This window comes from Arvicanthis niloticus, chromosome 30 (genome assembly GCF_011762505.2).
Source record: "Arvicanthis niloticus isolate mArvNil1 chromosome 30, mArvNil1.pat.X, whole genome shotgun sequence".
NCBI classification, from domain to species: Eukaryota; Metazoa; Chordata; class Mammalia; order Rodentia; family Muridae; genus Arvicanthis; species Arvicanthis niloticus.
This window is the reverse complement of record NC_133438.1, coordinates 24554464-24577740: the sequence shown is the minus strand read 5'-3', so window position 1 is coordinate 24577740 and position 23277 is coordinate 24554464. Positions and strand designations below refer to the sequence as shown.

At 41.1% G+C, this 23277-nt stretch overlaps 2 protein-coding genes and 2 non-coding genes across 6 annotated transcripts in view; 3 read left to right on the top strand and 1 right to left on the bottom strand.

Moving 5' to 3' along the window:
- Slc18b1 (solute carrier family 18 member B1) overlaps positions 1-5606 on the bottom strand; it is a 38455-nt gene extending 32849 nt beyond the window's left edge. For 2 of the 3 annotated variants that reach the window (XM_076928127.1, XM_076928128.1), the window contains exon 1: positions 5296-5606. The gene's annotated coding sequence lies outside the window, so the exon portion shown is untranslated. The remainder of the gene's footprint in view (positions 1-5295) is intronic. The other variant, XM_076928126.1, reaches the window with a different exon arrangement.
- A 244-nt stretch (positions 5607-5850) lies between these two features.
- Positions 5851-7984, top strand: Rps12 (ribosomal protein S12). The gene is made up of 6 exons (XM_076928131.1): positions 5851-5960; positions 6075-6124; positions 6247-6363; positions 7170-7272; positions 7527-7628; positions 7904-7984. The coding sequence occupies exons 2-6, from the start codon at positions 6111-6113 to the stop codon at positions 7964-7966; spliced, it is 399 nt and encodes a 132-aa protein (XP_076784246.1). The 5' UTR covers positions 5851-5960; positions 6075-6110; the 3' UTR covers positions 7967-7984.
- On the top strand, positions 6578-6650 carry LOC143441062 (small nucleolar RNA SNORD101). The gene has a single exon (XR_013108309.1). It is a non-coding gene; the product is annotated as a small nucleolar RNA SNORD101 (small nucleolar RNA).
- On the top strand, positions 7371-7445 carry LOC143441070 (small nucleolar RNA SNORD100). Its single transcript, XR_013108314.1, has one exon. It is a non-coding gene; the product is annotated as a small nucleolar RNA SNORD100 (small nucleolar RNA).
- Positions 7985-23277: the final 15293 nt, after the last annotated feature.

Sequence of the window (23277 nt, the reverse complement as noted above, 5' to 3'; positions counted from 1 at the left end):
TTAGCCCAATTTCAATACCCAGCTCTATTTTCTTTTTCAATTTTTTTGAAAATAGTTTTTACCTTTTATTTTCTGGAGTTTTTGAGATAGGGTTTCTCTCTGTGGCCCTGGAACTTACTATGTAAACCAGGCTGGCCTTGAACTCATAGAGATGCTTCCTGAAATGTGCTGGTATTAAAGGTGTGCACCATTTTATTTTTTAATTATTTTTAACTTCAAAAATTATTTACTTCTCTTTCTCTGTCTCCCCCAGCCCCCGTGTGTGTGTGTGTGTGTGTGTGTGTGTGTGTGTGTGTGTGTGTGTGTGTGAGAGAGAGAGAGAGAGAGAGAGAGCGCATGTGTAAATTCAGGTATCCATGTACTAGAGAATGAATGTGTAAGCCAGAGGACCAACTTGGGAGTTGGTGCTTATCTACGATCTTGTGTTAGAGGCATGGTCATTTTCTTGTTTTCCCACTGCATTTTGCTGGACCATCTGGCTCTTCAGTGGCTGGGGATTCACCAACTCTACCCCTCATTTCCTATCTGCCCAGAGGAGGCTGGCCTTACATCCATCTATGCTGTGTGTCTGGCTTTTACAAGAACTCTAAAGATTCAAGCTCAGTCTCTCACACTTGCACAGCAAACACTTTTACTCACAGAGATGTGTGTGTGTTTGTGTGTGTGTGTGTGTAGTCCAAATCAAAAATCCTTCTGCTTAATCTATTGTATATCTAGTTTATAGTCCTTCTTTTTTTGACACTGATAAAAGTTGAACTGTGTATCTTACTTAGAGTTTCTATTTCTTTGACAAAAACACCAAGGCCAAAGAGCAAGTGAAAGAGTTAAAATTTTGTAAACCTTCCACAGATGGAGTCAAGAGTGCAGATCAGCTTGTTCTGCGTTCTGGGTCCTAGGAAACTAGCTATCCACAAGACAAAATAGATGATAGATTGAATAGAGTTCAGAGCTGGGAGTTCAAGATAGCGTGACGAAGTGCTATGGATACCAAGAACTAAAAACTGACCATAAGATAGATTGAATAGGGTTTGAGCTGAGAGTTCTCAGCGTGCCCATACATCCTGGATACCAGGAACTTGGCTGATTATGTATAGGCTCTTAGAGAATAGCCTGTTCCTTGTACCCTGTCACAAACTGAATAATGGGCTGGGACTTTCCACAGGTGCTCTCCAATAGCCCTCCCTTACTCCCCCTGGGTTGTAGTTTCCCCCCCTGAGTTGTGGTTTTGGGCTTTAAATTCTCTCTGTCTCCAAAGTCCCAGGGTCAGACCCCATTGCCCCTGCGTGGGCTACAGGTCTTGACCTCAGTATACTGATTAAAATATGCCTCTTGCTGATTACATCAAGTTTGGTGTCTTACAGTTAATGGGTGGCCGTGAATTCCCGAGGCTTGGGTGAGGTCCTCCATTCATGGTGGCCTTACACAAGTTGGGGAAGAAAGGGTTAATCACCTTTACACTTCCAGATCAAAGTTCATCATTGGAAAGAATCAGGTGAGGAACTCAAGCAGGGCAGAATGCTGGAGCTGATGCAGAGACCATGGACGGGTGCTGTTGCCTGGCTTGCTCACCATGGCTTGCTCAGTTTGCTTTCTTATAGAATCCAGGACCACCAACCCAGGGATAGCACCACCCACTATGGGCTGGGCCCTCCTCAATTGATCATTAATTGAGAAAATGTCTTAAAGCTGGATCTCACGGAGGCATTTCCTCAACTGAGGCTCCTTCCTCTCAGATGACACAAAACCAGTACAGTGTGTTCTCTCAAAATTTACACTGAAAGCCCTAATCCTCTGCACTTCAGACAATCCATTATTTGGAATAGTGCTTTATACTTTGTTAGATGAGGTCACCTGAAGCAAGGTGAACCTCCTAATCAGACTGATATTTTTACAAAAAGAAAACCTTCGGACACAAAGATACAAATGTCATGTGAGGGGAATTGGGTCTATGCTAAGTTAATGAAGGAACCAGACTCACAAAGTTCAGGAGCTAGGAACCAGGCATGAAGCTAACTCACATAGCCTTAAAAACTAGCTAGAGTATGAGGTAAAGTATTTTTGTGTCTTCGGACATTAAGTGTATATTTTTGTTGTTGTTGCGTCTGCCCTAGCAAACCACACCAATTTTTAGATGATTCAGAAACCTTGATTTCTGCTGCTCTTTCCCTAATTGTAATATTTTTCCATCTATGCAAATTTTCTGCACAGTGACACAGGAGTGGTTGTCTTACTGTCAAACTGTGATCAGAAGAGTGATCCTTGAATTCTCAGTGACACCCCTTCCCCCACACACATTTATAGGTGTCAAATGACTGCATTCAAAGCAAAGGCTTTGAAATCCACTGTCATGAAAGGCCAGAGGTTAATCTATTGTCTATCTGCTCCTGACCTTGGGAACAGAGAAACTTTCTGTCTTGATTTCATTAAAACAAAAATTTGTCACCATCATCATCATCTCATTATTTTTAGTTTTTGAGACAGGTTCTTATCTGTTAGCCCAGGCTGGCCTCAAATTTTGTGTGGCTGAAACTGGCCTTCAACTCATGATTCTCCTGCCTAGACATATGCTGAACTAGAATTATACACTCCACCATGATACATTCACATTACTCAACAAGAGCTAATACTGGCATTAGCAGGTAGGGTCCTGCTCAAGGTTCATTTCTGTTGCTGTGACACTCAACCTGAATAAAAGCAACTTAGAGGAGACAGGGCTTTATGTGGCTTACAGTTCCACAGTCCATCACTGAAGGGAGCCAAGGCAGGCACTCATACACAACAGCACTGGTCATAGTCAGGAACAGAGAGAAATGTGTGCACTTATGCTGGGTGCTTACCTCACCCAACTGTCTCCCATCCCAGAGTTCAGGAACTCTGCCCAGGGAATTGTGCTACCCACAATGGGTTGGGTCTTCCCACATCAATTGACAACCAAGAAAATCTCCCAGAAGCCAACCTAATCTAGGCAATTTTTCAATCAAGGCTTTCTTCTTGGGTGATTCTAACATTTAAAACTAAACAGCACAGGGTCTCCAGACAAGGGATAAGACAAGAAGCTAGCATATTAGCTGATATTCTAACAACACTTTTATGTTTGTCCTTCATCCCTGCTATTATTGTAGTATGAGTGTACAGGTGCCTGAATGAGTGTACAGGGCCTGAATGAGTGTACAGGGCCTGAATGAGTGTACGGGGCCTGAATGAGTGTACAGGTGCCTGAATGAGTGTACAGGGCCTGAATGGACCAGTCTACCACTGTTACACTACAGTCCCAGCCTTACTTTTTAAAATCATCTTTATTTTATTTACTCATTTACTTATCTTGGTCTTTTGAGACAGGGTTTCTCTGTGTAACAGCCCTGGATTTCCTGGAATTTGTAGACCAGGCTGGCCTTGAACTTACAAATATCTGCTTGCCTTTGCCTCTCAAGTGCTGGGATAAAAGGTGTAAGCTACCATGCCCAGCTTTTTTTTTTTTAAACATTTATTTATTGATACTTTGGGAGAATTTGATGTACCATTACTGTATTACAATCGCCTTCCTTCCATCAGTAGATAATGGGCTTCTTTTCATGGCTCTATGATTATGTGCAGTCTCCTTTTGTATAGAACAGCCCTGCTTACTCTGCCACCTTCCGATTCTTTATACTATTTGTCTTTTCAAGATCAATGGTAACTGGCTTTATTTTGATTTCTGCTTCTAAGTGGATGTGTCTCACTGTGTGAAGCATATTCTTGGAGTTAGGCCCCCATATGTATTCCTGGTCACCATCTTGGGGGATGGCAGGTAGCTGCTCAGGTGCAGCCATCTGCACGCACAGGGTCACACCCCACTGTTTTGCATGTACACTTTCTAGCCCATATTTGTATATATTACGTGACTGCTAGAATGTGCTGGGTAAAAGCCACTAACACTACATGAATCCTCTGCCACCTTTGCCAATACCTAAAATTAAGAGCCTATTGTTAAAGAGTGTGTGAAGGAGGAGAATCTATATCTAAAGCAAAAATCTTCATCACATGAAAAATAACTTCCCTTTGGGTATTAAAATGATTACACAGCCGGGCAGTGGTGGCGCACGCCTTTAATCCCAGCACTTGGGAGGCAGAGGCAGGCAGATTTCTGACTTCGAGGCCAGCCTGGTCTACAGAGTGAGTTCCAGGACAGCCAAGGCTATACAGAGAAACCCTGTCTCGAAAAACAACAACAACAAAAAAATTACACAATCAAGAATTAAGGGGGGAGGGGCTCCAGTTGTTAAAAGGGGATGCTTGCTGCTGACAGAAAGGTATTTATTAGGGGACTATTGGGACAAAGAACTGACATCAAAGGTGTGGAGAGAAATCAAGTCTGAATTGGTTGCTACTGTGTTAGGAACAGCTCTAAAATTTAGGCACCAAGCTAAAGGCACTCAGCTGTTTTTCTTAGTATTTACACACACATTAGTTATTTTCCTTTTTTTTCTTTTTTTTAAATTTTAAAAGAGCTGAGGCCCGAACCCAGGGCCTTGAGCTAGCGTTCTACCACTGAGCTAAATCCCCAAACCCAGTTATTTAACATTTAGTCTCTTCTGTGAGACTTTTCTTCTGGGAAGAGAAAAGTATATTAGTATGCTTTAACATATCAGCATTTTCCTTTTTTTGTTTTAGACATGGCCTCACTAGTCACTGGTGGGCCTGGAACTCTCTCAGCTATCCACCTGCCTCTGCTTCTCAAGTGCTGAGATGAAAGGCTTACACCTTAGGTATGGTTTGACACAAATAGCCTTATACTAAGGAAACTACTTAAACTCTATTTAACCACATCCTTGTCCGACGGCGTAATGTTTCAAAATCACTTCCAAAACAGCCAAAAGGCACGCGTGTCTTCCCCTTTGCGCTCTCTTGCTGTCTAAATACTCTTTCAGTACTTAACAGTACTTTAGATCAAGCCCCTTTTAAATGCTGCTATAAACTCCAAATCCTCTACGTTTCACATCATCTCCACTCCCCAACACCGTCGCATTCTGGTATTTTAATCTTTGGCTAAAACACTAGCTTTATCTTTTAAAATGCAGACATCTATAAGTATTGGCAGTTTCTCATCTTTAAAGAAAAAGCACTGGCAGACACTGGCAGAAAATACGTCCGGAGAAACTAACCACTTATCAAATACATTTTTGAACTGCAGGGTAAGGAAGCAAGCGTGAGGCTTTAAAGGTGAAACTCAAACGTTTATTAAGCTAAAAAGGAACTTCACCAACTTTTTGAAATCCTCATGAAATTCATGAGCCCGACAATGATCACTGTACCCACCGGGTTGGAGGCTTTGGAAGTAGAAGAGTAATTCCTTCAAAATTAAAACGCATTTGTCGGCGTGGGCGGGAACCGGCTTTAAGGGTCTGGAATTCCACTCCTGATGGCCAAGTCCTGGGTGGAATGTGGGTTTCAAATACCGGGATTTCCCCTTAGAGATAGACCCACAGTGAGAGCTTAACACACAGTGGGCTTTGCGATCATAGACAAATCACAGCCACTCAAACGGCTCAAAACAAGGGACTAAAATGTGTACTCCGGTGACGCTCAGCCTAATCGATTAGTGTTGCCAACAGGAAACTTCTGAGAAGATATGAAAAGACTTTTTAAAGCAAAGTAATTTTGTAATACAACCAAGAAAACGGAAGTAGTTTGGCTCCTCTCGCGTTTCGTAGAAGCAGATCGTGGGACCTCTGAGGGATACTTCCCCGGGAAGAAGGCTGTCCGCCTCAATGCCTGATAGAAATCCAGCCGTGTTCTCACCACGGACGCTCCTAACGGCGGAAGTGGAAACTCCTAACGTTTGGCACCGCGGGAGCCACCTCTCTAATGGGAGGAGTTGCACATGCGCAAAGACGTCCAGCAGAGTGCTTAAATACCGTCATGCAGCCACGAGCGGCCTTTTCCTCTGCCGCCGCCGACTTGCGCGGAGGCGGAAGCGCGGGGTGAGTCTGAGTTAAACGTGTACGCCGTGAACAGCTTGCTTTGTGCGCTCTGGATTCGAATGTGGAGAAGTGTTTGGGTCCTAACAGGCGTTTTGCTGGTGTTTTGTTTTTCAGTGCTTCAAGATTCGGCGTTACTCCTAACCCACCGCCATGGCCGAGGAAGGGTGAGCTGACGGGCCCTAGTTGGGGCGTGGGCCTCCCTCGGACGGCGCGGGTCTGGACTTTCTCCAGATTAGCTACTGTCCATGGCTCCCCGAGGATTCTAACGATTCTGTCTGCATTTCAGCATAGCTGCTGGAGGTGTAATGGACGTCAACACTGCTCTACAAGAGGTGCTGAAGACCGCCCTCATCCACGATGGCCTAGCACGTGGCATACGCGAAGCTGCCAAAGCCTTAGACAAGTATGTGTCTCAGTCTCAATACTGTGGGGTGTTGCAGCCGGAACAAAAACTGCAGCCAAGGGAAGAAAGCGTGAAGTTCATGCTGTTAGCACAAAAGTTCTGAATGTCATCCATCCAGCAGGAAACATAGGAAAAGGTATCAACTCTAGCCCACATTGTGTGGGTTGCTGTGTGAATTGGGGATAAGCAGTAGTTGCTTTTTCGAAGCTACAGTGTTTGGGTGATGACTTGATTGTCGGATACCCCTTCACCCCGTTCATGGGTGAGAACCAGCTAGTCTGACAAACCTGTAGTTCGTGGGGATAATCAGTACTTTTGCTGCTGATAGGTAGAAAGGGAACATCGAATGCAACTTAGGTAGCAATGTTGCAGTGAAATCTGCTATGTCCAGGATGCTTGAGAACGTGGCTTACTAGGCTTATGCACGTGTATGTTCCACTGCTTAAGGTAAAGTCAGGTGATTTTGATATTTTTTATAAGTTAAAAATTGAGTTTAGGTGTGCATCACAGATCCTGCTGTTAATATTTACAATGTTTGTGCACAGTATTGCCTTGGGTCAATTTTCAAGTTTTAAAATGTCTTGAAAGTTGACATGATTTGCTTCCACTATTTAGAGTTCCTTAGGAAATAATGGTATGTGGTATTCGAGGGCCAAGGTTTGTACAGGAAGGTTGGATGACTAAGCTCCAGCAGTTTGTACATGCCAACGTGTGCTGCTTAGTAAGCTGTACTAGCATAGTGAAGACCCGTTCCTTGAAAGGAAACCTTGAAGCTGTGGTTTCACCTTTGAATTTTGAACTTTTAGGCGCCAAGCTCATCTCTGTGTGCTTGCATCCAACTGTGATGAGCCCATGTATGTCAAGCTGGTGGAGGCACTTTGTGCTGAGCACCAAATCAACCTGATAAAGGTAAGCCTTTAAAGTTCTTTCTGCCTTAGTGATGATGGTGTTGTGCCACAGGTACCAGAACTAAGCTTCATGGTAAATTTAATTACTGACAAAATTGGGCTGTACATGATGACAACTGGCTCCCTCTACTGAACCTCGGTGAGGAAACTGCCATGTCACCCTTCTGACACGGCCACCTTGGAAATGCTAAGTTTTCAGTTTTTGTCAGCTTTGATTTTTTTTTTTTTTGCTAGTAATTAACTTTTTTTCCCTAGGTTGACGACAACAAGAAACTAGGGGAATGGGTGGGCCTCTGTAAAATTGATCGAGAGGGGAAGCCACGGAAAGTGGTCGGTTGCAGTTGTGTAGTGGTGAAGGTAAGTCTTGCTTTTATATTAGACATTGATGTCCCTTAATGGATACAGAAGTCTTAAACTGGCCTAAACATTCTGTAAAGATATACCATAGTTTGAGAGCCGGCCAGTTGTCTCAGCGTTGCTGCAGAAATTTAGAAAGGCTGCTAATGCCATGTTACCAGCCTTAAGGATAGCTGAAGTCCCTGGGGCTAGAGTATTAATGCTACAAGACAATTTAAAACTGAATCAAATTAAGAACTTACTGAAAAAGTAATTTGGCATCTATTTTTTTAAAGGACTATGGCAAAGAATCTCAGGCCAAGGATGTCATCGAGGAATACTTCAAATGCAAGAAATAAATAAAATTTTGGCTCATTTTTCTCTTGTATTTTTTTGTTTGCTGCTACACAATGGAATGGATGTTTGATATATGTGAAGTATATACGCCTAAGATTTTAGTTGAGTAAATAGCTATAACCAGGCCACATACATAAAAATAAAAAACTGGGCTTGTGAATATTTTGGATGGACAAAGGGAGGAGATGCATCAGAGCTTTAAACTGGGGACCATGGGCCTCAGAATTTGGCACACATTGTCAGCCAAAACTAGACAGAATTGCTTCAGGGTCAGGCTACATGCCATGACAGGTTGAGAGGTAAATTTCAGTGAGAGCAGACATCCAGCGTTTGTATTAAAAATTGTCAGACTTGAGTAGGAAGATAAGTTAGAGGAAGTGAAGGTGAAATGTGGAGGTTAGGGAAATGTAAAACATGTTTTTCTGAACCCTGTTTACATCCAAGTCAGCTTTTTAGTGTTCTAGTTGGATATGCTGCAGTTGCTTGGAAAGACTTAGAAATCAGGAGTAATAAATGATTCATAATCTGCAGGATATGAACCTCCTGTTTGTCTTTAATTTTAAGCACTTGGTGACAGAAAAAGTCTACAATTTGCGTTTTTTACATTGTGTATGAGTACACAATGTCCTCAGACACCAGAAGAGGGCATCAGATCCCCATTACAGGTGATTGTGAGCCATCATGTGGTTGCTGAGAATTGAACTCCGGACCTCTGGAAGAGCAGTTGGTGCCATCTCCAGGCTCAAATTAAGCATTGAAGTCAGAACAACCTGGGAGGTTCTCATGGTATTCAGGTATCAAGCTCAGGTCAGACTTGCCATTAAGCATCTTAACCTGCTAAACAATTTCAGTGACCTACCCCCAACTTGGTGTTGGGATATTTGAGGCTGAAGTCAGCAGAGGGCAGGCTAAGGCAGCCAAGCCACCATATGTGAAGACATCAGTGCATGGGAATGGGATAGGGCTGCACTGACTGCTGTTAAGACCTATGAGAATTCAGGAATCCCTGTGTAGTGCATGTTTTTCTACTGTTGTCTACATGAGCTTGTTGTGTGTGTATATGGGTGTGTGCACTAGGAACCAGAAAGTAGGCCTTCTGTTTATTCCAGACAGGGTCTCACTGGATCTGGAACTAGGCTACCTCCAGTAATCCCCAGTCATACTCCTTTATGACTCACCACAGGTGTAGCCACTCCCACTTTAAGTGTATACTGAGGATTCAATTTAAGTTGTGCTTGCATATAGGCTATTAACAATTTCCCCAGCCACATCTTTGTCCAGAAGAATCAAGAGTGAGAACTTACTCTCTGCCTTTGTTGCAGAATCCATAGTCTGACCAAAGGTCCTGCGTGTAGTGGTGGAAGGTGTCAGTATCCCCTTCCCGCTTATGTCCTGTTTTGTATATTACATAAGTTAGAGGAGGTTCCAGAGAAGCCTTGTTATGGGAATGGTCAAGGGCCGGGTGTGCTTGGCATCTCTGAGCAAGCATAGCTGTAAACGTCTGGTGCCTAGAGTGGTGCTGAGGATGAGAAGCACTTAAGTGTTTAATTGGATGAATGGGTTTGGTTTGATAATGGCCTTTATTCCAAGGCTGAATTGCTCAGCTTTGGCTACGCTACGGAGCAGGACAAAGAAACATCCTATTATATTACAGTATGGGGTACTTGGCTCTAGGGGTCTGAAAAAATTTTAAAGGCTATTTTGAGACCCTTGATTAGTAAAAAACGTAAATTCAGGGAAACTTTACACTGTAATAATTTTTTAAGCATGTTTGAGACAGCACTGGTGATTTGTCCTTTTTCCATCTCAGCTCAACTACCTATCACATTTAAAAATGGACAAAAGTCCTTTTTGTACCTGGTTGGCTTAGAGAAATATTGAGTAAATGTATCTCAGATAATTCACACTGCTGTTAATCAGGTTAAAGGAGCAAAAGTGAAAAGAGTAAAAATAGGTGACTGAGATTCTTAGGGGGAGATAAACAATAAGTGTTTTAAAAATCTTCCTTTCTGGACTTGATGCCAGGTAAATGTAGGAATTCCAAGGCAGCTAATTTTTGCTAAATAGGCATGTGCTGCAGCTTGCCAGGGTCCTTATCACACTTGGGCATGAAGTCTTACAGTTATGTCATTGTCTCACAGAGGAGCACACAGATAATGACTAAGAAGAAACTGAACATTTTAAGACGTCTTTCAGATGGCTATAGTTTGAAATAAGATCAGTCAAAAATACTCTAAATTTTGTCATGTAGGGACATAACACTGAGTGTTATATGTTTTGGTGATTTTTTTTTTTGGCAACATTTTAGGTAAATTTCAGGTCTTATTGTCATGTATGGGTACTTTGCCTGCATGTTTGTGTACCATGTGCATTCCTAGAGTCCATGTAGGCCAGAAGAGGGCATTGGATTCCCTGGAACTGGAGTTGCACATGGTTGTCAGTTGCCATGTGGGTAATAATCAAACCTGGGCCTGGCAGTGGTGCTGCACGCCTTTAATCTCAGCACTTGGGGAGCAGGTGGATTTCTGAGTTTGAGGCCATCCTGGTCTATAGAGTGAGTTCCAGGACAGCCAGGGCTACACAGAGAAACCCTGTCTTGAAAAAACAACTGGGTCCTCTGTAAGAGCAACAGGTACTTTTAACTGCTGAGCCATCTCCCCAGCTCTGCAATTTTTTATAATAAAGTTAAAAATTAATATTAAAAATTAGTAGAAAAAAAGGCAAGAAGGGGAAAAAGAAGTGTTCCAGCCATGATAGTTAAATTCCTTTGTTCCTTTTATTGATTATTCTCTTCTTTGCTACTGGAACACAAGTTGAAAGTAAATACCAGGAAACTGATTATCAGGTAGGTTTGCTTGTATGTCATTGAGTAGAACCCACATAGCTGCTTTCTCCATCATATTGAAGTGAAAAAGCTCAGTAATTTCTAGTCTATATGTGTATGTGTAATTACTGTGCTAAGAAAATTTTTCAGAGCAGCAAAATATAATACCCTACCTGTATAATTGAACTCTCCCCATAAGGCTTGAAGGAGCCAGGAGAAACGGGTAGGTAGTGCATATACTGATTTAACTGAACCTTGGCTACAAAAACCTCTCATTAAATCTCAAGCGTCCATTATTAATCTTTGTCAATTAAAAAACAAACGTTTAAAAAGACAACTTGTGTGAGAAATGCTAACACTTATTTAGGGAAGACAGAATTATACAGTGATATAATACTGTGGTGCTTGAATATGCTCAGCCCTGGGAGGGAACTGTTAGGAGGCATGGCCTTGGACGACTCCATCATTGTGGGGGTAAGCTTTGAGTCTCCTGTGCTCAAGTTTCGCCCAGTGGGAAGAGGGCCTTCTAGCTCCCTGCAAAAGATTGTCTGCCTTTGGATCAAGATGTAGAACTCTCAGTTCCTTCGCCAGCACCATATCTACCTAAACAGTGCCGTGCTTCCCACCATGATGATAATGGACTGAACTTCTGAAACTGTAAGCCAGCCCCAATTAAATAATGTCCTTTATAGGAGTTGCCTTGGTCATGATGTCTGTTCACAGCAATGAAACACTAAGACAAAAACTTAATTGGGGGAAAAAAACCTGAGAAATGGAGCTCCTTACTTTATTGGAGATAGTTTAGTTTACAATTCTGCCTACTCAAGCAGCAGCCCAGAAGGACAGGTGTGGCAATTTAGCTCAGAGACCAGTTTCTGAACACCAAACACATGACTCTTCCTTTCCTCATCACTGAGGAATCACAAGGGACAGCTTTAAATGCAGCTGAGATCCTGCCTTTCCTGCTGTTACTTACATTTGTCTTCTTTTTCACAGTAGAAACCTTCACTATATTATTTCTTGTTTTACATCCTGTTTATTTTAAGGCTTATCAGCTAATGATCTTGCAGGTAAGCTTAACTTCTAGTAATTTTTGACTCTAAACTGGTTTGGGTGGGAGGTGTGGCTTGGCTGAGTTTGGATGTGTGCAGAATAGCTAGACTAGTAGGCATTAGACATCATTTTGGACCAAAGCTGGTTGGGTTCCTTAGAAAACGAACCACCAGATATTTCTTACACTTTCCACATATATATGATATGGACATAAAGTACTGAACAGTTGAGCAGGGAGTCTTTTTAGTTTTGCTCTAGGATTCTGAAATGTGGAGATTTTATTTCTTGATAACAGCAGCTAATCAGGAGAAGAGGCTTACATCTTTTATGTTTTGCTAAGGAATTACCATATTGCTTTATGCTTGATTTTAGGGTTTTGAGGAGGGAGTACTAGGAAGGGGACTCATGTAATCCCAGGATTTATTTGGATACAACTATTTGATAGAAGAGGATATATCTATTTGCAATGCCTCTCAAAGTTAGCTTTAAGCAAAATGACACAAATGTTAAGCAATTAGAGCTAACTATTACAGTAATTCTTACAATTACACCTGATGGCCTTTAATACTGTCACCTAAAGTAAGCCTAAAGTAAACTAGACAGGAACTGTGCAGTTATGCTCTCAAGAATGGCTGCCCCGCCTCTCTTGTCATTAGTGCTTGGGTTATTTTCTGCAGGCAATTGTATGGCCTGACCAAGCTTCGACATTCTTACTTTTCCTTGGAAAAGACACTCGTTCTTGCTTAAAGTTTTAGATCTAACTTTTCCCATTGCATACTCTGACTGCAGTTATAACTCAACCGTTTTAGACATTTTTTTTATTTCATATTCAAAACACAGTGATGCTTATTTTTTGTTTTTGAGACAGACACTGGTTTCCCAAGCTGGCCTTGAACTAGCAATCATCTGTTTCAGCCACTTGATTACAGGTGTATGGTACCACATCCAATTGTCATGGGTTTCAATTTTCATTTTTTTTTCTTATTAAAGTTTAAAATGTATTAGGGGAGTTGTGCACATTCCATCTGCCTTATATGGTGGCCGATGACAGCCTAAGGAGTTGGTTTTCTGTTCCACTGTGTGGATGTTGGGATTGAACCCAGCAGGCTTACCTGCCAAGAGCATTTAACAAGTAGAACCATTTGTCCACCTTGTATTCAGTTTTGAAACTCATCAAAGTTTAATTTACATCAGGAACATCTGAGTAATCCAGCTTTGTATCGTCACTGTCATACAGTGTTGTAGCCTCTCTTGTAGATGTTCACAGTAGCTTTCTATGTCAATTTATTTAATTTGCTCAAAAGACATGTACAAATTTGGGAGAACATTTTTGCAGAGATAAAATGTAGATACAAACCTGCAGCCCAGTTGTTTGAGCTTGTACTCAATACATAGTGTCCCAGCCAGTTATAGTGGGCCAGAATGGTAAAGCCTCAAATTCAGAACCATAACAGACAGAACCACAAGACTCATGAGAAAGCCTGACAACTTCAGGTGGGAGTCAGGAAGATCAGAAGTTCAAGGTTAATCTTGGCCGTGTAACAAGTTTGTGGCAGCATGGGCTACAGGATACCTAGTTTCAAAACAGATAAACTCTAAAGCCCATTCCTTTCTAAGATTCAAGACAATTTTCTTCTTGTTTGAGACGGTATGTTACCCTTGGCTTGCTTGGTACTGTATAGACAAGGCTGACTTCCAGGTCACAGAGATCTGCCTGCCCCTGCCTTCTGGGTGCTAGGATTAAAAGTCGACAGGATCTTGACAGAGCTGTCTACTGAAAGGCTCTGCCAGAGCCTTACTGATATAGATGCAGATGCCTTTAACTAATCATCTTGGCTTGCAGCCAAGCATAGAGACCCCAATGGAGGAGTTAGGGGAAGGACAGAAGGAGCTGAAGGGGTATGTAACCCCATAGGAAGAACAATATTAACCAACTGGACCCCTCAGAGCTCCCAGGGATTTAAACCACCAATGAAAGAATAAACATGGAGGGGCCCATGGCTCCAGCTGCATATGGAGCAGAGGATGGCCTTGTCAGGCATCAATGTGAAGGGAGGTCCTTAGTCCTGTGGAAGCTCGATGCTCAGTGTAGGGAATGCTAGGGCAGAGAGGTGGAGTGGGTGGGTGGGGGAGCACCCTCATAGAAGTAGGGGGTTTGTGGAGGGGAAACAGGGAAAGGAATGACATTTGAAATGTAAATAAATAAAATATCCAATTAAAAAAACCCTAAAATAAAAGTTGTGTCACTATGTTCCACTCACTCAAGACAATCTTTGTAACTGTGATCCCCTGTAAAATGAAAAGAGATACATGGAGCAGAACCAGTAGAACATAGCAAACATTACCATTATAAAACTAAGAAGCAGGAGGATACCTAGGATACACCAGGACTATCACTCAGGAAGCAGTCATCAAACTGTAGCTCCCTGTGGAGCATCTAGGGGCTGTGGTGTTTCCTTTAGGGCTTTTGATAGCTCATACCTCCTAACTCGGCCTCATTTCTCCTGAAAGCATCTCAAACATGTACAAATCTGCCCACATCCCTAACAGCCATGTCCCCACTTTTTGGTGCCCCCCCCCCTTTGTATTAGTTACCTTCATTGTAGTGAAATATCTGACAGAAGTAACTTAAGTAACTTTGGCTCACAGTTTTCAAGAACATGGTCCATCATGGTGGCCAGTATTTGGTAGCACAGGTTCTGGCTGTGGCCGTGAGACTTTGCAGCCCTGCTGTTACATCGCAGCATGTTAGGAAGCAGAAGTGGTTGAACGATATTCAGAAGAAAAGACAACAGTGCTGCTTTTTTTTTTCAGGCATTCAGAATGCAAAAGTTATGGGGTCAATAAAACTTAAGGTCCCACGAAGGAGGACCACAACAACCAATGAGACCAGGCAATGTGTAACAGGGTCATCATATTCTTTGTGTGGAGCTCCTGCATGGGTTATAGGCTAGCTATGCATGACACTTTGAAAGTAGAACCAGAATTTGATGGAGGCCTTAGGACTTTTGAAATGCCAGAAATGGAATAAAACTGGCTCAAGCAAGAAGCCAGGCACGCTGTAGGGAACAGGGATGTTTGGGTGGGGTTACCAAGGTATGTTAGGTACCACCTCAAGCCCTGAATGATGTCTGTCCTGCTGGGTTTAGATAAAGATTCTAAAACATCTCTAGAATAATGACAGCTTAAAAATATAAAATTTAAAACAAGCGCATTGTTATATTGAATAATCATTTAAAAAAGTTTCTCATGATCCTTTTGAGAATAACTTTATTACATTCTATGTAGTGAACAGAAGGTGGCAGCATTGCTCCAGCAGTTAAAAAATGTTTCCTTCCCCTTTGAAAAGGGATGGGGCAGGGTCAGGGTGGGAGTGGGGGGATGACTGATGGAGTCACCACAGCATATGTGTGGAGCACAGGACTGCCCCATGTTCCTGTGTAGGGTGTGTAGAAAGAAAACACAAACTGGGATTGCTCAATGCCTCTAAACGCTGCACATATTTTTCTGTGTATTTTCCAGGGTAATAGACCTTCCCTGTTAATGAAATGGGTCAGATGCTGAGCTTTTTATGAGATTTAGAAAGCTGTGCATGGCTCCTTAGCAGTGGAAGTTTTAATCTCTGTTTTTATGGACTGGTAATTTCTAAGAATAAGAGATATCTGTCTTTATTTCTCAGAAGTTTAAGGAGATGTTATGATTAGTAAGGACTTGGATCTCATTAAGAGACATGCAGCTATGGTGTGGATAGTTAATGCGCATCTGTGTTAACAGTCAGTGCCAGGGAACAGCAAGAGGCTAGGAAGTCACTAGCAGGCAGTTCTGTTGTTGTTTTTTAAAGATTTATTTATTTAATGTATGTGAGTGCACTGTCACTTCAGACACACCAGAAGAGGGCATCAAATCCCATTACAGATGGCTGTGAGCCACTATGTAGTTGCTGGGAATTGAACTCAGGACCTCTGGAAGAGCAATGAATGCTCATAGCCACTGAGCCATCTCTCTAGCCCCTTAGCAGGCTGTTTGTACCTCTTTTTGCGGAGTCAACACACACACACACGCACGCACACACACACAGATACACATCCATATGCAACATCACTCTGTATCACCAGTACTCAACCTATGGGTTGTAACCCCCATATCAGACATCCTGCACATCATATATTTAAATTACAATTCATAACACTAGCAAAATTACAGTTATGAAGTAGTAACTAAATACATTGAAGCTTGGGGAGGTCACTACAACATGAGAAACTGTATTAAAGGGTTGTAGGAGTAGGAGGTTTGAGAACCACTATTCTATATATCCACTGAAATACTTTAAAAGTGCATGTATAAGTAAGCACATATGTATTATGTGCAGAGATTTTGTAACCTTTCTTAATTTATGTCATTAAGTTTGACCAATTGCTGAATGAGTTTCTGGAAAATAAAATTTATCGGCTAAGAAAGAGGAAAAAAATGAAGGCCTACACAGATATTTTCTTGATGTCTGTATTAAAAAGGAGACAGGTATTGGATTAAGTCAGAAAGCCACCTTTATCTTCATTTTAAAGTTTTATGTTCTTGTGCTTGTGAGAGATTCCATGTTTAATGATGGCTGCCATATCTGAAGACCCAAGTTTGGTCCCTGGGACACATCTAGTGGAAGAAGAAACTCACCCCTGCAAATGCCATCTCCCTTTAGCTAGCTAGCTAGCTAGCTAACTAACTAACTAACTAGCTAGCTAAACAAAGTCTGTTATTAGAAGGCCATCTTGCATATTGTGGTCATTTGACTATGCTTGGGCCAGGGAGTGGTACTATTAGGAGGTATGACCTTGTTAGAGTAGGTGTGGCCTTGTTGGAAGAACTGTGTCACTGTGGGGGTGGACTTTGAGACCCTTCTAGTCACACGGGAGACAGTCTTCTGTTTGCCTTCAGAACAAGATGTATAACTCTCAGCTCCTCCTGTGCCATGCCTTCCTGGACTCTGCCATGCTTCCTGCCATAATGATAATGGACTGAACCTCAGAACCTGTAAGCCATCTCCAATTAAATGTTGTCTTTTATAAAAGTTGTCTTGGTCATGGTATCTCTTCATAGTAGTAAGACCCTAAGACACATGTGTTAGGCAATTCCTTCTGCATCAAGCTACACCCCAGCTATATGTCCTGTTTCAATAGTGTGTCTCCAAATTTTACCTTTTAAAAGATGGATTTATTTTACTCATTTAAATTAACATTTGAACTTTAATTTCCTCATGTCTACTTATAATTTGATCTGAGCAATCATTGCTTTTTAAAATCCTATTTTGAGAAAGCAACTCTTTATAATGATGTATGTACATTTGATGGAACATTTTGTTAATATGCTAATTCATTTTCCATCAAAAGCAGAAACTATCACATACATAAATACAGCATTTATGGGTTAAGTACAGTCCTAAAGGTGGGCTTGAATGTAATACTTGGTGGCTTATATCATTGGCAGGGTTAATATATGAGAAATAATGAAGTGAGTATAAGCTTGAATAAATGAAAACCATGGATGCTTAACAATGCAGTCAGAGGTTTATCCTGGGCTCTATAAATAGTGTGAGGGCATATATGATCTTAAAACCTATTACTTCACTGTTCCTTTTACATATGCCAGGTCTCCTCAGCAATTAACTGTGACAAAGGCACTGATAACAGTTTTCATGGACTTTTAAGTTGGCCTATTGCATAAAAGATTCTTGGTGTATTTGTAGGGCTCATCCCAGGACTAAAGATCAGTTTTCAGGAGGTTCTTACATTGTTTGCATCAATCCACTTGATACGTGATAACTTGGAGAGGGAAATGAAATTGTATTAAAAATATCTGTGTGTTATATGTCTATCTTTCCATATTACTGTCTGTCCAACGTCTTGTGGCACACATTGGCTTTACAAACAAAGCTACAAGTTCTGGTTTTACCATTTCATCATTGTGAGACAACAGTTTAATTCTAGGAACCCAATGTTTTTGTCTCACATGGTGATGATAATAGCTGTCTTACAATGTTCTGTGAGACTTAGCTGGAATGTTAGTATGGAGTGCTTGGTTCAGTGTCTGGAGCATAAATGGTGGTGGTTATCCTGATGATAAGACTTATTGTAGCAGGTATGTATGTATGTATGTATGTATGTATGTATGTATGTATGTATATGATATCTTAAAATAATATCATTGGGTTATATTTTATTTGACAAAACATAACCTATATATAGTCTTCAGATCTGTTAAAACTCAGCCCCAAAGGAGTAAGTTACAACTATTATTTATACAGTGCTTGAGACGATATATTTGTGTAACCTTCTCAGAAAAGGTTTATAAATAGCTTTCATAGGCATGGACTTTATTAGGGTCCTAGTCCTGAGGGGTCCATAGAATCTGGTCTAAAGATTGTTTAGGAAGATTATGGAAAACTGTTCTGCCTCATGAGAGTTTATGCCTGTTCAGATTCCCACTCTTGGCTTCAGCTCTTGACTATGGCTTTGTGCCCCTGGAGCTAACATGCCTGCTAAGAGCTGACTGTGACCACTGAGAGCTCTGGCACTCTGCATAGCATTGTACAGAACACTACATGTACCCTGTATAGCACAATGCTTTACTTATTATTTCTGTAGGCTTTTTCTTTTTAACAATTTAAAAAACAAAGTGAAGGCTGGCACAATGGCTCAATGCCACCACTGAGACTGATGCCTGATTTTCGTGTCTGGGACTCCCATGCTCAAAGGAGAGAACTGGTCTTTGCAAGTTGTCCTCTGACCTCCATATGCACCTTGGCATGCACACACCCCTGCCCTTGCACAGGTAAATAACAAAAGAAAAAAGATGGCACTCACTTCATTAAAACGTTTTAAGGTATATACCCTCTCTAATTTTTTAGAATTCAGTTGTTACTTTTCTTTCCATCAGGACATTTTTTTTTTTTTTTGAGCAGTGAGTCCTGTCTGTTCTTTAGTCTTATACTTCCTCTGCCCATTCTGACTCATTTGCTCCTCTCATATCCACACAGGTTGCATATCTAAAAGGATTCACTCATATCACTCTTGCCTCTGGCCTGTGCCTCTGTCTTTGTTCTGCCTCCAGCTGATCCTGAAGTTACTTCAGTACAGTGACCTTCTCAGTTCTTTGCACCTTCTCCTATGGCCACTGGTGATTTATATGGTGCAGAACCACATGGTCAATCATTGCTTCTGAGCTTTCTTTTCTCTTGAGAAACTGCACTGGATACCTACTTCAGTGGAGTACGTTTTCATCTTGTCTTCTAAGACACTGTAGTCTTCTCTCAGTTTGGTTTATTCGTTGCTTTGTTTCTTGATTTTTTTTTTTTTCTGTTTTGTTGACTTCTTCCTCCATCACATTACTGATTCCTGCCCTTGCTCTTTTCTAAATACTGTAGTTCTTGGGCCTTCTTTCTTGATCTCCTCTCTCTATATACTCCCTTCATGATTTTTTTGCACATACACATCTGTCTATGTATATAGAAATCTGGAAGCCCTTCAATGTAAATGATACAGATAGAAATTTTATATCTATTCTAGAACCCTGCTTCATTTCCAAGTGTATATACACATAATTATTTGACAGTTCTACTTGAATGCCAACAGTTTCTTTAACCAGATCTCTGGTCTTTACTAGCTTACTCTATTCTTTGCCTTTTTAAAAAATTAAAAGTAGTATTTATTATTACTGTATATAGATAATTTTTGTATGTGTTTGCTATGGTATGCTGCGTGGAAGTTAGAGGGCTTGGAATTGAACTCTGATCATGCTAGGTAAGCACTTCACCCAATAAGCCATTTTGCCATCCTCCACTGTTTTCTGAATTAAGTTTTAGGTGAACATGCAAAGTAATAGGTTTCCCCATGGCATTGCATGCACATGAGTTACTGTAGCTTATTCTATCTTCCCTCATCCTTACTCTTCAATCTCCTTGTAACTGTTAGTCATCATCACTGCCTCCACACTTGCTGCACATTTGACTCTGGACACAGACTGTTGTCCTTGTCTTTAAGATATAGTAAAAACACAGTGTTTTTCTTTTCTCACCTGTGTGTTTCCATCCTAGTGTGGATTTCTATAATTTTTCACTTGGGAAACTGTGGTAGCTCTCCAATCACTGTTCACCTTTGACCCTGAAAACTGACTCTCAGTAGCCACAGCTTAGGGTCGGCTAAAAATACGCCAGTGGATTTCTACTTTTCATGGAATAAAAGGTAGTTTCTGTGAGACCTTACATTCTCTGCTCCCTTTCCTTCTCTCCAGCTTCCTTATTTCCAATCACTTCAGTGTCAGCCAGGCTCCTGGCTGCTCCATAACAGTGTTGTGTAGCTGTTGTCCTTACTGCTGAAATTCCTCCCCAGTTGACAACTGAATTCAGGACCTCCTGCATGTGAGATAGCACTCTCCCATGGGCTATCACCCAGCCCTTCTCTTATTTGTTGATTTGTTTCTGTATTCATCATGATTTTACTCCCTTTATTTAAACTACTTGTTAAATACATGCATCTCTCTTTGCAAAAAAATTAATTTTCATTGTAAGAAATGAAGATAAGGAAGGTTTTCCTATAGAAATTAAATATTTTTAAAAATTTTTCTTGATTCTTTGTGAGTTTCACATCATGCACCCAGTCCCAAGAAAGAGAAAAGTTTCCTTCACAGCAGGATGAATATGCAAGTGTATGCCAACTTCCTACAATGGGAGGTGAGATGATGTTGAGAACAACAGACTAACAAAGGCCTCCTGTTTTCAGACTAGACTCCCCTGAGATGTTTTACATCAGGGCCATGGTGGAAGATCCCATGCTGTGCTCACCACACTCATGGCCATAAAGTACTTAATGTTGGTCTTCCTAGTTTCCAGCTCAGAATACAAAGTGAAGACTTTCATAAGTGCTTTTGGGTCAAGGACCTACTTTGGGGAGGATACTAGTGTGCCTGTTTCAGCTTGAGTTAATTCCTCATTTCTCAATTTTTGTGGCCAGGGAGGTGGGGCATATGACAAGATATCAGCTGCTACTCAAACATAATTCCAGAATGGCAGAAAGGTCATTTCTGTGAACCATGATGAAGATGCTCCTGATTAGAAGTTAGGTCACTCTACCCACTGAAGATGAGATATTTTCCAGTCCAGAAATCAATAAAATAGAAAGATAGTTTTCAGGGAAGCATAGGATACTATACTGGAGTTTTGCTTTGGAGTATACTAATTACCCTGTACAATTTCATGTTAAGTTTGTTGCATAAAAAAGCTATGTTAGGGCTAGAGAGTTGACTGAGTGGTTAAGACCACTTGCTGCTCTTCCAGAGGGTTTGTTTTCTAGTATCTGCATGCTGACTTACAACTGTCTGTAAGTCCAATTCCAGAGGATCTGATGCCCTTTTCCAGTCTTAATGGGCACCATGCACACATGTGGTGCATGCATCCACACATGGGCAAACATCTGTATACATAAAATAAAAATAAACAAATCTTATAAAAACATTATATTAATGGATCCTAATAGAGTTGATAAGACATATCTTACTGGAGAAGATGTCCTTTGATAGAAAGAAACCCCTGAGTTGGAATTTTTAGGGATGGTATTAGAGGAAAGGAAGGTAAAGGGGTAGGCAATAAGCAACCACTGGTAAGATGGTATGACCATCATTACCTCCAAATTCTCAGCAACCTTGGCTCAACTGAGCTTGTAGTTCCTTATTTGCTCCATCAAATCAACTCTCACTGACTCTCCAACTTTTTCAGGGAACCTGGCGTGAATCAAGGGTGTTTGTGATCACTTCTTATGTGACGTTCCATGAGAAGTTCCAGCAGAGTTGGAATAGGGTGGAGCTAGGGTGCTTAGGCCCAGGGTTTCCAGTCCTGTAGTAACATCTTCATGAGTTACTTGTCCTTGGAATTCAGTAGTTTCCTTTGCAGTTTTTCTAAACCCTGATGACTGTTTTTTCATAGACAATTTTTAGTACAGACTCTCTCTTCTTAGAGCTCAGACTGGTATTAGGACTCAGGCCATCCTGAGTATTGTTTGAGGGAGTCAAAGACAGGAGAGACTGTTGGTTGTTTATAGGGTTTCCACGGAAGCACAAGGAGAAATCTGAGGAGACTTATGTTTTAATGCAAAATATTCACCAGACAACATGTGAGCTCATTGAAACTGGACATCTGCAAGATATCAGAGAATAAAGTAGACTGGATATCAAATCATCTACACTCATGGATAATCTACAGTGATCTTGAAAATAACAATATGAGTTAGGATACATTTGGGGGAAGTTTACAGACATGATGCCCTTTCTGTAATCTTAACTTGAACAGTGGTTTTCAAAGACAGAAAAGTAATGATAGTAACTCACTCTTTTTATTCCATTGGGATCAATACCTCCAACTCCAAGAGCTGCCTTGACATTACATTCATTTATCATGTCCTGTGGTTCTTGTCTGGCATTTATCTGTAAGATACAATCAACAGACAAAAAACTACCAGCTCACCTGTGTTAAAGAATTAACTCTGCAGAGAAAAACATCTGTGGAGAATAAATGTGATGTTACTTATTCAGACAGAGAAACCCAAAATAAACAGGGAGACAATAACTAGAGATGCAACAGGATTGGAGGAGTGATTTATATAACAATCCTACAATGGCAGAAGAGTTGGAAGAAAAGCTGGACTCACCCTGACCACAGTATAGACCAGAGAGCAGTGAGAATTCAGGGTCTCTGTCCCATGAAAAAAAATACTGTGGGTATATACTGTCATCTCCATGTTTTAAGAAATTAAAGATTTTTAAAGATTTGCTTTTATTTTAAAATTATGTGTTTATATGTGGGCCTGTATGGGGGTTTGATTTGTGCATGTGTAATTGTAGATATATGTGGAGTCCAGCAAAAGGCACTGGACCCCTGGTACTGGAGTTTCTTGTCATTGTTATGTCCACCAGTGTGGGTGCTGGGAACTGCACTCAGGTCCGCTGTAAGCCCAGCACACGCTTTTCACTGCTCAGTCATCTCTTCAGCCTAAGGACTTAATTTTTAAATAGATTAGAATTTTATCAGTGTCTCTGTAATTGCACCGTCTGTGGTCATCAGGTTGGAGAGAAGATGAGAACATTTAGGAAATATGATAGATTCATATGAAAACTCAGATACAACTTTTAAAAAGCTAGGCTCCTATAGAATCTTTACACACTGTATAAGACAGGCATAGTGGCCAATACTTCACACGTCCCCATCAACCTCTGACTTTCTATGCTCACTGTTTTCTCACTGATGTGTTTGATGAGACATTAAAGATCTTCCCTTTACAAAGGTTTGGTTTGATTTATAACATTTGAGCATTTGGGACAGTGACATTCCTTCCTAGAGTACTTTACTGTTGATGTCTTTAAAAAATGTGGTACATTTACACAATGGAGTATTACTCA